At 32.9% G+C, this 17,781-nt stretch overlaps 1 protein-coding gene across 4 annotated transcripts in view; it reads right to left on the minus strand.

The window, feature by feature from the left end:
- The window catches only part of Idua (alpha-L-iduronidase), a 264,927-nt gene that overhangs the window by 199,479 nt on the left and 47,667 nt on the right, over nt 1–17,781 (minus strand). For 3 of the 4 annotated variants that reach the window (XR_011950645.1, XR_011950644.1, XM_072529494.1), the window contains exon 6: nt 16,163–16,366. The exons of the other annotated variant lie outside the window; for it this stretch is intronic. Coding sequence is in view for 1 of the 3 variants with exons in the window: in XM_072529494.1 (XP_072385595.1) it covers nt 16,163–16,366 (204 nt within the window). In the remaining 2 variants the exon portion in view is untranslated. The remainder of the gene's footprint in view (nt 1–16,162; nt 16,367–17,781) is intronic. 4 annotated transcript variants of the gene reach the window in all.

The following is a 17,781-nucleotide window of genomic DNA, read 5'->3' on the forward strand; positions in this document are numbered from 1 at the left end:
TGATAGTATAGAAGCATGCGCAGTTTTTTTTGAGCAAAATTAACCTCTCATTGGTATCAATTTATAGACCATCAGATATTAGGTTAGAAAAAAATAACTAGATCAACCTATTCCTTCAATTTAAGTTAGCAAAAACTATTTTTCTCGGAGATTTTAATGCTCACTACGGTATGTGGGGGCCAATTGCAGATGACCGTAATAGTAGAATATTAGTGGAGGCCATGGATTATTGTGAATTAATTACCTTAAATGACGGAACATCAACAAGAATTTCTCCAACTAGTAATTACTCAGCAGTTGACTTAACTCTAGCACCTCCTCTTTTAGCCGATAGTGTAGCTTGGTCAGTACATTCAGAAACAATAGGTTAGGGTGACTGCCCAATCAATTTAGAAATTCAAATTTCTACATACTCCTCTTTGGTCATCAAGCCAGCAACAAAATGGAATGACTCTCTTGCTGACTGGTCTGTTTTCGAGAATAAATTTGAATTCGGAATTAGTGAGCTCAATAATTTAGAAAGAAATTCAACTTCAGTGGACAAAATCCAATTTTTCCTCAATGCAATTGAGGTCTCAGAATCGAAATCTATGCCTATTATGAAATCTTTAACACCTTCTTACTCCAGTTGTTAGAAACGGAAATGCCACTGAACCTCTAAAAATCATACAAACAAACTGAATTTTAGGACACCAAAAAAGATTCAAAAATGTTTGCCACTTTTCGAAATCAATGTTCAATAAAATTTGTATCAGCTCGACGGTAAAAATTCGATATCTTTTGATCAGAGTGTCTTATCGACAAAAATCAAAATGCGTTTTCAATGTGAAGAGCGCAGCTTTTGTATGCAGTTTTTGTATTTTGCTGCAAATAAACTTTTTTATAAGGACGATAAATAAATAAACGCGGCCCGATTTTTGCCAATTTTTATGATTCTCGTAAGATCAATACAAGGTATCCCTCTTATTAACCCGCCACTGTCGACCTTTGATAACTAGGGCTTAATCTTTAAAATCTCTAACGTTAAATTTTAGTTTTGAGTTTTGGCAACAAATGTGAGGCATTTAAAATATGTTTAAAAAACGATGAATTTAAACTTTCACATTACAAACGATCCTAAAACATTTAAAACTTCCTATCTTCTGCTACAAATTGCACTCAAAACCATCTTCTTTGAAGAATTTCCTGTGACGTGCGATCGTTTGTAATGTAAAAGTTTCAATTCTGCGTTTTTTAGTCTTATTTAAAATACCTCATATTTATTGCCACAACTCAAAATTCAAATTTCATGTTATAAATTTTGAAGATTATGCCTCTAAAAATCGAAATTTCACTATGACCGTTTAATGAAAGTGGTAAATTTTATTGATCTCATTTTATTGATTTATAGACACTCACTTTATTTCCGGCAAAATATAAAAAATGCACAAGACAGCTACGCTCTTCATCTTTAAAACGCATTTTGATTGTTGTCGATAGCACACTCTGATCAAAACATATCGAATTTTTACCGTTAACTTGATACTGATTTCGCGCGCACAACTGACATTCAAAATTGCCGGTCGCTTCAAGCGTTGTTTCTAAGAGAACGGTTCATTCTACAGAAAAAGTGGTAATTAAGATTTTTGTTCAAAATTATCTTAGCTACATTTTTTATTTAAAAGGATTAGTACTGACATTAAATATGGATTTACATTTACCATTATTTTAGATAACGATATATAAGAATGTTTTAGACATTGACTTGTTTTAGATTTTCAGTATTATTACATGCAATACATAATTCAAAACCTGCAACTAATGAAAATTAACTTTATGGGACGAAAAACTCTTTTTCGCCAGCAGATCTTTTCATATTAAAGATTTATACAAGAAATTGCCTACTTCGTTTTACGCCTCTGTCTTCTACGAGAATAAGAAACGGGGAATTTCTAAGAGCAAAAATTATGGAAGGAATTAAATGCGGAAAGAAAAATATGACGCGATTTTCTGACAACAGATGTGAGTTTCAGATGACAACGACGGTTTTTTATACCGAATAAAACCGTCTACAAAAAATGTGTTTAGGTTCTTATCTTCAAGTATGTAGCTATTTCTCAAATGGAATGAAAAATCACAAAAATATATCTTTAACAAGAATTTGATTTTGTTTGTAAATTTGTATAACGGCAAAAAAAACTAATAATTTTGAATAATTTAGAGAGTATAACTTAAACAAACATAAAGATACTTGTCAACAGCGATAGCAAACCTGAACATTATACAATACATATATATATATATATATATATATATATATATATATATATATATATATATATATATATATATATATATATATAACAAAAAAAGTAAATCAAGAAATCAAGGAAAGCAACATTGCAAAAATAGACACAGGTATGACACAGATATCTTAGAGATACACTAAGTAGCCATATTGTTTCTGTTTAATCATATGATAGAGGAGACTTATACCTAGACCATGATTTACCTTGAACCATATCGTATAAAGAATTTTTCGTATAAAAATGATTGCACATTATTCAAGATTTAGGATGCAGAACCCCACAGCGTTGCCAAAACATCAGAATAGTTAATAAGTGAGGAATTTTTAAAATGTCAACTATTTGTCAAACTGTTATATTAACAGTAAATACACTTAGTTTTAAGACTACTGCAACACACTCAAATACATAAGAAAACATTTTAATACAAAATTATATATTCTAAAATAATCTATCTTATATTATGAAAGCTTATCAGCTTTCTATAGACTATTTAGTTGTTTTGGCATAGCACAATCACAATACACAACAATAATTAGTTTTTAAAGCTATTAATCTAAATTTAATATGTATTATTATTAATATTATATATTAATAAATACAATTTATTAATATATAATATATTATGAACAAATTGTGTAAGAAATCAAAACATAAATAAAATCCTTACTCTAAAAACGCCTATGAAAGAACGAGTAGTTCCGTATGGGTTTCGTATTATTAGCTGTGTTAGGAAAATTTAAACTCTAAGGTTGACGTTCTGGAAATTTTAAATAAAAGTGACGTCACTTTATATAAATTGTGACGTGCAACGTTTTTACTTTGAAAAATGGTATATTTAGTCAATCTACCTAGCCTACCGAGGCTCTCCGCGAACCTCGTCCATCATACATCTACTGTAACCAGTTGTTCTAACGAATTCGACCGCCATCTATTGTGTGTTACATTTTAACGGATAAAAAGTGTTTTTAGACGGTTAAAGTAAATTTTCCAGAGGACATTTGAGTACAAGCAGTTGATTATTTTGAAGTATAACATTTTTCTACTTTAATATTTGAATAGCACGCTGTTTGGTGAATAGAATACGTACTTTATTTTGTGAATTGGTTAAATGTTTTGATCTCGCCAGCTATATTTGATTGAAACGAGACTCGAAGCAAACGGTCATTGTGTACCTTGGCCGATGACTTATGGTACACGATGTTGCAACATTTTACGTTTTATTTATTATTATTTTTTTTGCAGAAGTTGAATCGGAAATTAAACATATCTAGAAGTAAAGAAGGAGTAAACCCAAAGCAGTAGATGAACAGTTGTTGAAACAATCCCTTAGGGCCATAAATACCGATAATCCTGAGAAAATAATGACTTATCGAGAAGCAGCAAAGATATTTAATATTAGTAGATCTACGTTAACCAAACACTCAAAGAATTTTGAAAACAATATTGACTACCACTATTCGACAAATTATGCTGTAAAGCAAGTATTAACCAAGGAAGAAGAGTTGTATTGTTGCTTATATAAAAAATGGTTGCAAAAATTCAGTATTTATTTTAACCAAAAAAGGCGTGAAAATGTTAGCTTTCAAATGTACAAAACCTAATGAGAATGAAATACCCGACACTTGGAATGAGGAGGAGATTGCAGGAGAAGTATGAATGAGAGGCATCATGAACAGAAACGCACAAGAACTATCAATCCGCAAGCAAGAGGCTACTAGCTTAAGTCGCATGACTAGTTTTAACAGAACGATTATTGAATGAAAGTGCTTGTTCTTTTAGCTCTTGTGTAGCTTTTACATAGTGGTGTATACAAACTTAAATCTAGCGACTGCCCAAAAACTTAAATTGGTCAAACTAGGAGAACTTTTAACAAACGTATAGCAGAACACAAATTGGCTTTCAATAATAGACAAACAGATTCTATGTACGCACTTCGCCTTCTAGACCATAATCACTCTTTTAATGGCCAATTTAAAATTCATCACATTCAAAATAAAGGTCTTAAGCTACACTCCGCCAAAAAAATATCGCATCACCTATGAAACTGCAAATTTTGTATTCAAAATAATTTAAAATATGGATTTTTTACTGTTATTTTTTTTGTTTTTTAAGTACTTAACAAGTTTTAAAAGAAAAATGAAGAATGTACGAAAAATAAAGGTTTTATTTAATTTATTTCATAAATTAGAAGTTAGCACACAAACAGCATTGAATAAAAAAAATAAAAATCAAAAGTAATGACAATTTAGTAAGACGTATTGCCTCCTCTAGCTCTTATAACATGTAGACAACCTTGTGGCATACTACCAATTAATCTTCTTAGATAATCCCGATCGATATTATCCCATTCTACGGTTAACAACCGTTGCAGGTCCTGAAGATTAGCTGGCATCACATTAACAGATCTCACCCTTCTGTAAAGATGGTCCCAAACATGTTCTATTGGATTTAAGTCCGGTCTGTGCGCTGGCCAATTTAAAACTTGTAAATTTACCTCTTGAAGGTACTCGGTAACGATTCTTGCGACGTGTGGGCGTGCATTGTCATGCGTTAAAACAAAGTCTTTACCAATAAATGGGGCGTAAGGAACAACATGCATCTCCAAAATTTCTCTAATGTACCTATCAGCAGTTAAGGATCCTCCATCTAGATGTACCAATTCGGTTTGACCCCTAAGAGATATTCCGCCCCAGAGCATAATAGATCCTCCTCCAAAGTTTGTCGCCGGTCTTAGGTTGCATTGAAAATAACGCTCGCCATCTCGTCTATAAACTGATATTCTTCGATCCGAAGTGTATAAACAAAATCTTGACTCATCCGTAAACCCAGTCGTCGATATACCAGTTAACGTGCTCTCTTGCAAATGTTAGACGTACTATAAGGTGTTCTCTTGTAAGTCTCGGGGCATAGCTGTGCTTTGTGCCCTCCAAATAAATTGGCAGGACCCTGGTCTACCTGGCCTTTCGGCATACGACCGTTAGCGACTCCACTGCCCCTACGAGTCCGACACCAAAATGAAGGTGGCGCGATGCATACGCATCGCGGGGCTCCACCTCCCCTGTAGTACCTGTGTTGCGACTACCTCACCTATCCGTTATCCCCTCCCACGGGCGGACAGGTGACGCAGGCAGAGGAATTTCCACCTCGCACGTAGACAGGTCGCCGCCGAGGATCTCTCCTCTACCACTCTTATATCTCCAGTCGGGTACGTGCCGAGACACCGACACCACGATTGGTGGTGTAAGGCCAAAAGAGGTGTGTACGAGAGTCTCGTCTCGGATACTAGGAATGTAGACTGGTGACCGTGACGCCTAAACGTCTCGAGTGCGTTTCTACAGACCCGACACCTCAGCGACGGCTCTCCACCTCTCAATTCCTACCCATTAGTCGCCTCTTACGACAGGCAGGGCCTTCTGACCTCAGCCATATTCTTATCTCCACGAGCCGAAGCAGTGGCAGCTACTCTGGCTCTAATTCCAGACTGTCTTAATATGTGCCTAACAGTTTCTGAAGACACACGTACATTTCGAGTCTCGGCTAAGTCATGTTGAAGTTGACTTGCAGTCACATGTCTTCGACGCAAGGCCTGAAGGACTAAAAATCTATTGTCCACATGCGTAGTTGCTCTTGGCCGACCTGTTACAGCTCGTCTTTCATAAAGACCAGTCTCTCGGTGCCTTACTACCACTCGTGATACTGTCGACTGATTTACACCCACTAAATTTGCCACATATCTCTGACTCCTTCCGTCTTCAATGAGGGAAATTATTCTAACCACTTGATCTCTAGTTAAATTTAAATTTATATTGTCATGACCTTCCATACTCAATATTTAATACAAAATTTTAAATTAAATGCAAACTGTATACTTTTTACAAAAGTAAAACAAAGACTGATAATATAAAAACCAGACAAAATAGCAATTAATATTTTTTTTTCTTAAACAGTAAGCTGTATTTACAAATTTCTTTTTAATATTTATTCTAGTCTTAATATTCTTAAGGGCCAGAAAGAAATAATTTAAATTAACCAAATGCTGTCAGAAATATTTGTAATTTTATAAGTAATACGTTACTTTTTTGGCGGAGTAAATTTCTATTAGAATCTATAGAAATTAACAAATTAAAAAATACAGACATAATTCTGAATGACCATCTTAAGACAAACAGTTTTCTCTCCTCCTCAACCTATTCAGTTGAAGATTATAAACTGTTAACGCATACCAATAATAGATCACTTGTAAAAACACTTCGCTCTACGCTCTACAGCCGAAACTGCTGTAGTGATTATAAACTAAAATAAATTTAGTGGAAGTGTTAAAAACAAAAGTTTTTAGTGTTTTATTGTTAGATAAAATAAATTTTTATCTAGTAACGGTCGAATCTATCAGAACTACTAATTATTCGTTTTAAAATGAAAATCTGATCACTCCCTACGAAAATTTAGCTAATTAATACATACTTCTGCATATTTTTGCAACCTCTTCTTTATCAATTTTGTAAACTATATGAAGTAGTTTATCTATGAAGCTTTATCTATGTAATATCGCTTTTTTTGAATTGGAATTATGACTGCTTCCGATTACTTTTAAAGCATCGCTTTTTTTCCTGAATTTTTAGTACAAGTTTGTAGAGCAGTTTTTTTTATTTAAGACCGTCTTCTTTGATAAATTATTTTATTATTTTATTAATCATTTAATCAATTTATCATTTAATTTTTAATTATTATGATCTTCTAATAATCTTATAATTATTTTGATATACTTCATTATCGTATGAGGTCGCTATATTTATATTTTTAGTATTTCAGTATTTCAGTAAAATGCCCATTCTACCTGTTTACCGGTGTAGTTTGACGGATACAACGCACATGTAGGTCGGTTTGCTGTATTGATCGATTTACCAACTATTTGCTTGATTACAAAAACCGCATCATTACAATACAAGATCTCAATCCTTATTATTCATCTGATATATTACACTAGCCCAAAACAGCGAAGAACCGCGAGGTGACCAAATGATATAAAAAGAAATACAAAACGGAGAGGCACGTCTATAGCAAATTAAAAAATGTTTGCAGATTCTTGTCCGTTAGTTTGTTATAACTATTTTATTTACAATAAGAATACAATTTCTGTTTACTTGTTATTGATATTACTATAAACTTTTACCTTTCAATTAACCCGGCGGTGCACGGGTTGGCTCTGTCAGGCCCATTCAGTTCTTCTAATATCTCTATTCGGTCAGCGAGTTTAAGTACTTTCCTGGCGGTCTAGGTACCTTTCGTCGGCATACCTAGCTATAATCCCTCAGTTACGAATGTGCATTGAAGCAATAGTGTTGATGATATATCTGTTTTCGTTCTCTCAGACCCAACCCGTTCCTTAATGTAAGTTTTTTTTTATGAAAGTACAAAAAAAAATTTGCAGTGTATTGTTTGTAGAGCTTAGCAAAACAATGTATTCTTACGATATAGAGGCAAAACATTTGCAACGTCTCTATGAGGAAGTTGCAACCGACGAGAAAGAAAACTATGAAGATTCAGATTCCGATGAGCCCGTATTTTCCTTGGTGGATTCTCGCACGTTCTATACTTATCAATTAGAAATATATGCCGGTACACAACCACCAGGTCCATATTCTGTCAGTTCTGTAGTCAACGATGTGGTTGAGCGGCTTTGCAAACCAATCTCCAGATCCAACCGGAATGTCATAATGGACAATTGGTTTACATCAATTGAACTCGCACAAAACTTACTGACAAATCATAGTCTAACAATTGTAGGCACCCTACGGAAAAACAAAAGGCATATCCGAACCGAATTTTTAATGAAGAATAGACCGCCAAAATCAACTATGTTTGAATTTACCAAAGATTTAACAATATTGTCATATATACCAAAATCAAAAAAACATGTTGTTCTTTTGTCAACCCTACACCATGATGACCAAATCGATCCGACAACGGGTGACGAAAGTAAACCTGAAGCAAGAATGTTCTATAACTCTACGAAAGGTGGTGTGGACACCGTTGATCAACTTCGAGGTTCCTATACTGTCGCAAGAAATACAAAACGCTGGCCCATGGTCATCTTTTATGCATTGTGTTGCTGCAATAAATGCATTTGTGATACAGAGAAGTAACACACCGGATCTAAAAACAAGCAAAAGAAGAAGATTTTTTTTAATAGAACTAGGCCTTTAGTTAGTGATGGACAATATAAAAGCAAGAGCTCAATCTCCTCATTTGGCACGAGATATAACAGAGCTTGCTGCTAAACTCAGTGGTGTTGGACCAGTAGAAGTACCTGCGGAATTGCAAAATAAAAGGGGGCGTTGTGCTTTTTGTAGAAATCGTAAGACTCGCTACATGTGTCACTACTGTAAAAAATGTATTTGCTTAGAACGTACCGTACCTGTTTTTCGCATATGCATTGATAAAATGACTGAATAAGTTATATACAAGGTATTCTTTAAACATATGCCATATTGTAGTATGTAATCTCTTTTATATTTTTAGTTTTAATATTATAATAGCAGTTCATTTTTTTTATGTTCAAGTAAGTTGTCTTTAGTAGTAGTTCTAATATATGCAACCCAAACCTGTTGTTACAAAATTAAACATAAAAAATTCTTAGTTTAATTTTTGGGCTTCTCAGACCCAACCCGTTCCTTCGTGTATCAAATTATCACCCATGCACCGCAGGGTTAACAAAGTAGGTTGAAAAAAGGATACTGCTAATTAAACGGTTCCAAATGAATGGTATTTTTTTGTAGATTCTAATGTTACTAACAGTTATCCAAATAGTTACCTAAATTATACTACATATATTTCTGCTAATTCTGTCATTTTCTGATAAACAAGCTGTAAGCCGAAGTGGTAAATCATTATTTGCAAATTAGTAACTAGCGCCTTCAAGGTATTAGTATGTATTTTACTTAATTAATGCAATTACACGATACCTTTAAAATCTCTTTAATAAAATAGTACAGCTTTTTTCCCATGCGAAATACCTTTATTTCGCAGCCAATATTTCATATCTTTCTTCAGAGTTGCGGATGTTGGACATTTTTCCGATTGAACATTATTATATGGAGCATTGTTAATAACTAGCACACTTCTTGAAGACAAATTTGGAATCAGTTTTGTTTCTAGCTACTTTTATAGTTAACATACATCGTGACATTCGGCTGATTTTATTTTTGATTTAAACATTGATCTGTGTTTGGAACAAAACTATTTAGCCCTCCAGAGTGCACTATCACGAGTCGTTGTCCTTATGATACGGGTCTCCGCAATCTGTGATGGCTATCGTCAGACGAAGAACTTTCATGAGTATGCGAAGAATGGATATACGCTTTATGCATATGAATTATTGACCGACCCCAATTTGTGGATTTTTGTACGCAGATTTTTCTCCCACTCTAGTTTTTGATGGAGGCGCCTATATGTTAACACAACTTTTTCTTGCACAATTCAATCATTCACTTTATCACCCCTGTGTCGAAATTGTCTATGTTTGTTTGTGTAAACAATCTGTTTAATATGTTTCGTAAAAAACGATGAAGACTAACGACTAAATTTTACATTCACTTTAAAAATTCACAATATAACCCTAAAATCCAAAAAACCTGAATGCGGAAATACAATTGCGCATTGAAATATTACCTTCTGGTCTTACACTGTATATATTCTTCTACATTCAAAATTTTACTCCACTTGCGTTAATACCAAAAAAATTATAGTTGCACATAAAGGCCATTATCGATTCTAGAGCCAGGTTACAGTTGGTAAATATGAATTAAAATATATCTTGTGAGACTAGTAACTCAAAAACTCTGTCCAACTCGTACATTAGAGCTTTAATATACGAGGCATTTCTGAGCCACTATTAGTTATCAAGTGCTATAAAGTCGTGCTGGAAGAATGTTCCTTATTAAAACTAAGTGACAGATAAGGCTGATAAAATTTCTTAAACGGGGGTGTAATGGCTTAATTGGTTAAGGTGTAAAAACTCTTTCCAAAATTGTCCAGTTCTCGTATTTTATTCCCTTAATGGATAGCATTATATGGATATATACATAATCCATCCTATTCTACATTAAGGTGTAGAGGTTTTGCAGTAGAAACTTTTTCAGATGTTGCGGTTCTTGGCCATTACCTTTGATTCTGTTCAACTTTTTCCTCGTCTCTACAGTGCGATTCCAATTTCGCATTTTCATCTTGCTGTTTGTAACTTTCTTTTTGTCCTCTCTGTGCCAGGTCCTGTTCCTGTCAGGTATGTCATTATTGGTCTGATGACTGTTTTGTAAATTCTGCCTTTCGTTTCTTTCCCGATATTTTTATTTCTCCATATTGTTTCATTCGGGCAGCCTGCGGCTCTGTTTGCTCTATTTACTTGATCTTCCACTTCAGTTTCGAGCGTTCCTTAGCTAGATAATGTGATGCCTAGATATTTAAACTCCATCATTTATTCTATTATGTGATCTTCCAGATCCAATATACATCTTAGTAAATTTGCTGTTGTAAACATGCATTTTGTCTTTTTTGGGGAAATTAACATGTTAAATTTTCTGGTGGTTATATTAAATTGGTGCAGCATACGTTGTAAATCATCTTCACTTTGAGAGAGTAGTATTGCGTCGTCTGCATAGCAGAATATTTTAAGTTGATTTTCTCCCATTTGGTATCCTTTTTTAGTTCTTACTTTTTTTATTATTTCATCCTTAATCAGGTTGAACAATAGAGGACTCAGGGAATCTCCCTATCTTTTTCCATTGCCAGCTTCAATAGGGTCGGTTAGTTCTTCTTCTACTTTTACTTTTATTGTGTTGTTTTGGTAGATATTTTCGATCGTTTTGATTATTCCTACAGGTATCTCTCTTGCGTACAGTAAGTGGATAACGTCTTTTAATTTGACCCGGTCAAATGCCTTCTTAAGGTCCACGAAACATAGATATGCCTTTTTTGAGTCATGTACCACAAAATACTTTTGATTATTTTTGGTACCACCCAACTGGACTACCTATCTATCTAGGTAATTTATTTACTATAATTTATATGCTGGAATTTTAAGCAATGGATAAAATAAAATTCAACAAGAGTAAAATTTTTATATTTGATACTTTTATATATAGGTATATAGGTAGTTATAACCATAGACAATGTATTGAATAACAAACTAATTAATGAGTAGGTTGTTCTGGAATATTTCCACATGACTTTAATATCTGGTTCAGATATAGTCGAAGATCAAGTTTTATATTAGGTTTTTTTCTGTATAAGTTCTTAATATTTAGTATTACGGAAAATTCATTCTCGCACAGGGATGTTGTCGAAAAGAGTATTCAGTTTTTCTGAATCTATTTTCTTGTGGCATTTTAAAGTAATTACTATTTAAATGGGAATAAGCCACAATTAAAGGTTAAAGTACGTTGACTGACGTTTCAATTTCCACTTCGGAAATCGTTCTCAAAATACAAACATTAGTAAATTAAACAAATTTTTGTTTTTCTGTTACTTAGTGAAAAATTCTTTTAATAATTTAATTTTATCTGACTGATTTATATTGACAATTCAGACAGACATTTTAAAGTAGACGACTTAAAAATGATATTACCAATATTGTTGAGTTGCGCTCCTGGGACGACTTTACTTATAAGATAGTTCATTCGATTACATGAAATCAACTTTAACTTGAGAATATCCATCTGAAAAGACCGTCTTTAAAAAGACAAATACATGCCATGATGACAGTAAAATTCTCCTGTTAGTGATTCCATAGTAAATTATGAGGGAAAAACCAGGAAAAAAACTTCATAATACTATCCCGACATGGTAAGTATTTGATCGTGCATTTAGTTTACCTTCAATAAACACCAAATTCTGATTTTATGTGTTTGTTATCTAAAAAACAGAAATGATGGATGCTCTATATGTTACTGACTTACTAGTAATGGTATTTTCCTTTTAATAACTTCCTCTTTCAATATGGGTAACCAGATCCTACTACATTCTACCGAGGAATTTGCGATACAATTGGTCTCAATTAGCATAATTAGAGCCGCTTCTTTGATTTTTCTCTTTTTACCATCCGTTTCTTTTAGGACTATATTTGAATCATTCCATTGAATCCTATGTTCATTATCCCATGCGTGTTTACATATTTGAGATCTATCAAATTCTCTATTTTTAATATAAGATTTATGTTCACTTATTCTAACATTTAATGGCCTTGATGTTTTACCTAAATAAAACTGATCGCATTCACAAGGTATTTTATAAATGCAATTCTTTGTCATTTCTTGTTCATTGTTAGGTTTGGTTTTGGACAAAATAGATCTCAACGTGTTTGTTGTTTTGAATGTTGTTGAAATGTTGATTTATTTCCTATCCTTTTAAGTTTTTCTGATAATCCTTTTATGTATGGTATTTTTATTTTCCTCGTATTATTCCTTATGTATGCTGTAGGATATTGTTTTAAGTTGTTCTGTTCTATTCGATCGATTGTTGAAAACTCCTTATTTATAAACGATAAATGATAATAATTTTTTAATAAAACAGATGTTAACAAATGTTTTTCCTCCAAAAACGAATTTTCGTTAGAACAAGTAATTTTGGCTCTATCATATAAGGATTTAATGATTCCCCTTTTAATATTAATATTGTGATTTGATTTGAAATTTAAATATCTGTTGGTGTGTGTTGGTTTTCTATACACCTGAGTCTCATATCCAGTATCGTTTTTAGAGATTAAAACATCCAGGAAAGATAGTGTGTTATTATATTCCTTTTCCATGGTAAATGTTATTGTCTCTTTTTTATCGTTTATAGCATTTAGGAATGTGTCCAACAACTCTGATCCATGAAGCCATATTGAAAATACATCATATACATATGTCCACCTGTACTGTGAGTATTAAGAATATTAAGTATTTTAAAGCGCGTTTTGCAAGATATGGGAAATCAAAGTTTATTCTTGTCCAAAATTCACCAAGGTCGCATTGCTTAAAGTCTAATTTTAGTTCAGCATCACACGGCAACTCAATCAGTTTTTCTTGTACAGTTGCACTTAAATCATAGGTCAATGACTCAGCAAGAAAAGGATTGCATATCTATTTAAATTTAGAATAATTTTCTATGAAGTAATCATAAAAAATCTGTACTAGTATCAAACTACTACCGTTAAAAATTGGATACAATTATACCGACCAAATCTCCATACTAAAAAGAGTCAGACAAGGTTGCAATTTGTCCCCAACATTGTTCAATGTTTACTCGGATCAGCTATTTAAAAAGGTACTTCAAAGAAAGCCATATGGAATCAAAATCAACAAGGAACTACTTAATATAGATACGCGGACGATACGGTCCTTTCACCAAATTGAAGGTCACCAAATTCTACTCGATTGTATTCACGAAGTAGCTAAGGAAATGGGCATTAAAATAAACTCAAACAAAACCAAATGTTTAGACTTTAGTCGTAACGCCACATCCACATGCAGAACTTCAATTAAATGGAGTCCAAGTTGAAATAGTTCACAAAATTACATATTTGGGAACTGTCATAACTGACTAGATCTAGACATAGAAATAAAACTAATAATAACAATGACTAAAACTACTGTCATGAAAATGAAGACATTTCTTAGCAATAATCGTTTCAATTTAGAACTAAGACAAAAAGAATGGTTAAGTGCTATATTTGTCTGTAATTTTTATATAGAGCGGACACTAAAAGTTTCAACTATGAAGAGAATTGAAACACTGGACATGTGGATTCATAGACGGATGCTGAAGATATCTTGGACAGGAAGAAAAACTAATGAGGAAGTACAAGGAGGGTCAACAAAGATGTCTTATCTTAAAATGTCTTATCTGGTACATATTGTGAGGGGAAATCGGTATAGAATACAACTTACTGATCCTTAAAGGCAAACTAGAAGGCCGTAGAGGTGTAGGAAGAAAACAGATTTCTTGGTTAAAAAACATTCGTGAATGGACACAGATATCAAATGCAGGACAATTATTCCATGAGGCTAAAGAACGAGAAGCAATGGTGATCGCTAACGTCGGATAATTCCGATATGGCAAGTAAAGAAGAAGAAGAAGAAGTACTAAATTGTTTACAACGTAAAAATAAATCAGAATTAAGATTAGTTTCATTATCTGTAACGAATCTTTTAAGTATTGGAAAATGGTGAAGTAAGTTATTTTTAGATTTTTTATACAAGTTCTTCTTTATAAACGATCCAATCTTATCAATAATAACAATTCAACTAGTTTCCGGTAAATATATCACTGAGACATGTTAATTGGCTCAATCAAATTTCGTCAGTAAACGTCTCTTTCAGTCCATGGTTTTGTTTAGCTAGTAATATTTGAACTTCGGAACGAAGTCCAAATAATCAAGATAGCACTTTTGCTCTTTAAAGTCATCTAACTTAATATTTAGGAATAAACTGTCGTGAATACTTCCCATTTCGGAACATAAAAGCCGAAATAGTATTGAGTTCAAAGCTCTTGACTTAATAAACAGCATCATTCAGGACCTGCCTTAATTCATCAGACAACTATTTAGCTGCCAAATCTTGTCTGTGTATGTTACAGTGAATAAGGGCACATTTCGGTGCGACTGCTTTAATTTAGATATTTAGAATAATTTAAATATTTAGAATAGTTTTTTTTTAATATGTTTAGCAGCAATTTATTAACAAAACTAATTTTATTTGGTGAGTTAATATAATTTTTTTCTAGTTCCACTTTGTAAGATAGTTTGTATTTTTTAGCAGCTCTTGAAAATAATTGTAAACACAATTGAAAGCTCGAGATAATAAAGTTACCCAATAACCCCTTTTATTGACTCCAACCTATTCAAAACATATTTATATATTTTTTCCAAACGAGTCACAAGTACTTCTTTTATATATATATATATATATATATATATATATATATATATATATATATATATATATATATATAAAGTAGTTAGGTATTATTGACTGACACGTTATGTAAAATTAAGTTTTATTTTTGGGGGTTGCAGTCATTAATAGGGCAGGAAAGTGAAACTCTTTGTTCTTTATCTAGCTTTCGCAAAATTTATTTGCTTCTTCAGGATATGCTAAAATATGGTATCAGTAAATACAATGAAATTAAAATTAAATAGCATTGTATAAAACTAGTTTTCACTTTCCTGCGCTATTAATGACTGCAACCCCAAAAAAAAACTTTATTTTATATATATATATATATATATATATATATATATATATATATATATATATATATTACAATTGTATCTGATTTACCACCTAATTTTCTCTTCTCAAGTATAGGGTCTAGTATCTATTTGTCTCAGCACCTTTCTTTTAAATATGTTTTACAGATTATGCGGTTTACAGATTTTTAGTCTAATGGATACTAGCGGTCGTATTTTAGTCTTGTAGATTGGTATCTTAGTTATTTGATGTACCTACATCTCGTGATTTAAATATTTAGTTCATAGCAGATGTCAGGATATACTCAAAGTAAAAGAATGAACAAAAATAAACAACACACACACAGACTTACACACAAAACTCAAGAGAAAGGGGTAGATACAGAGAGTGGGTACAGAGAGGGGTAGATACAGAGAGTCAAGATCCAGAATTTAAATAGGTACTTATTAGAATATTATAATAATTGTTACCTAAGATAAAATAGCTCATATGCATTAGCATATTTCATAAAATATAGTAAATTTCGTAATTATAATGATCTTAAAGTAATTCGCACCATGTCATTTATATCTGCTATGTGCATAAAACAAATCGGCTTAATTAATCTAAAACAAATTTGTTCAGTCCTGACCTGTTTCAAACTATGCATACCTTGCAAATAGCGTCCTCTGTGTAAAATAAAACGGGTGATAATTTAGAAACCCATTATCGTTGCCCAGGAGCTCGATCTTCAATTTTCTCTCCACTTTCACTGATTTATAATAATCTGCTATTACTTTTACCACCATACTGGCATACCGCACGTCTCCCCGCCATTCCAGGGACCGAGACCAATTTGTCTCGATGTCTGCCTCGCTGAAAAAATGTTCGAGCTAAATTGGAATTTGATAATTTTATAGTAAAATAGTGTTTTTTGAATATAAAGAGGTTGCTAGTTAAGGTACAGGCACATAAAACAATACAAAAACATAGTTTTTTAAAAGATTATTGTACCTGTGAAGGACAAATTATTTTTATATTTTGCTAACGTAGAAAATGTTGTTATTACTTTTTCTACCTTTTCTTATCTACCTGTTAAAAAACGTCAGCTGCTACTTCAAACTTCTGAAAACGGCTCATTACTTTTTTAAAACATAATAGACGGATATGAAAAGAAACAAAAATAGCAAGTTTTACTGACTTGTAAGATATCGCATTCTCAAAAACGGATATATCTAGGTGGTTGGTTTTTCTTAGTTTTAGGAACAGTTCTGCCAAACAAATGTTAACATTTTTATATCGGTATTGCTATACAGGGTGGCGCACAGAAAACGAAACAGATGCATTTACTGGCAGATGATTCCTTTTTAAAAAAAAACGCTTGGACCCGTCGATTTTGTTATCGAGGGGGAAACAAAATTGGCATAAAATCACATTAACATTTGCAGCCCCCTAAGCGGGGGTGGCACCATCCCTAAAATCTTAAATGGAAAGGGGGTCGAATGATCCATCATTTAAAAGGTCTTTCAACTCCCTTTACAATGATGTAAAATTCATGTACTTCAATTCAGTAGTTTTGGAGAATTATTGATTTAAAGTTTAAATACATCATCGTAAGAGAAGATCAATACATAGCAGCAAAGTTGTTAAAAAATAAAGAATGAACTGACCTGTCAGCCGAGTAAATGTTGAAAATGACCACCATTACTTTCCATGCAATAATAAAGATTTTGCTGAAAACGTTGCCGGACATTTTGCAATATTTGAGGAGTAATTTGATGGCACTCATTCACAATTCTTTGTCGTAAATCTTCTAAGGATGTTGGCTGAGTAGCATAGATTTTGCTTTTTAAGTAACCCCACAAAAAGAAATCCAAAGGTGATAAATCTGGCGATCTTGGGAGCCATTCAACGGCACCTCTTCTACCAATCCATTGACCAGGAAAGGTCTGATCTAAATAATGCCGAACTCTTAATGCGTAATGTGGTGGGGCACCATCCTGTTGGAACATCAACATATTCTCAACGTATCGACCATCATTCTGATTTTCAATTATATCTGTTAGCGCAGGATCTATTGCATTTTGCAGTAATTCCAAATACATTTCACCAGTCAAATTTCCAGGTAAGAAAAAAGGACCAACCAAATGATCGCCAAAAATGCCAGCCCAAACATTTAATTTTCGTGGCTGCTGTGTGTGTACCTCATGGTAAATTCTGGGATTAGAGTCCGACCAATATCGACAATTATGACGATTTACTTCGCCATTTAAAAAAAAGGAACATTCGTC

This window comes from Diabrotica undecimpunctata, chromosome 4, assembly GCF_040954645.1.
Source record: "Diabrotica undecimpunctata isolate CICGRU chromosome 4, icDiaUnde3, whole genome shotgun sequence".
Lineage (NCBI taxonomy): Eukaryota > Metazoa > Arthropoda > Insecta > Coleoptera > Chrysomelidae > Diabrotica > Diabrotica undecimpunctata.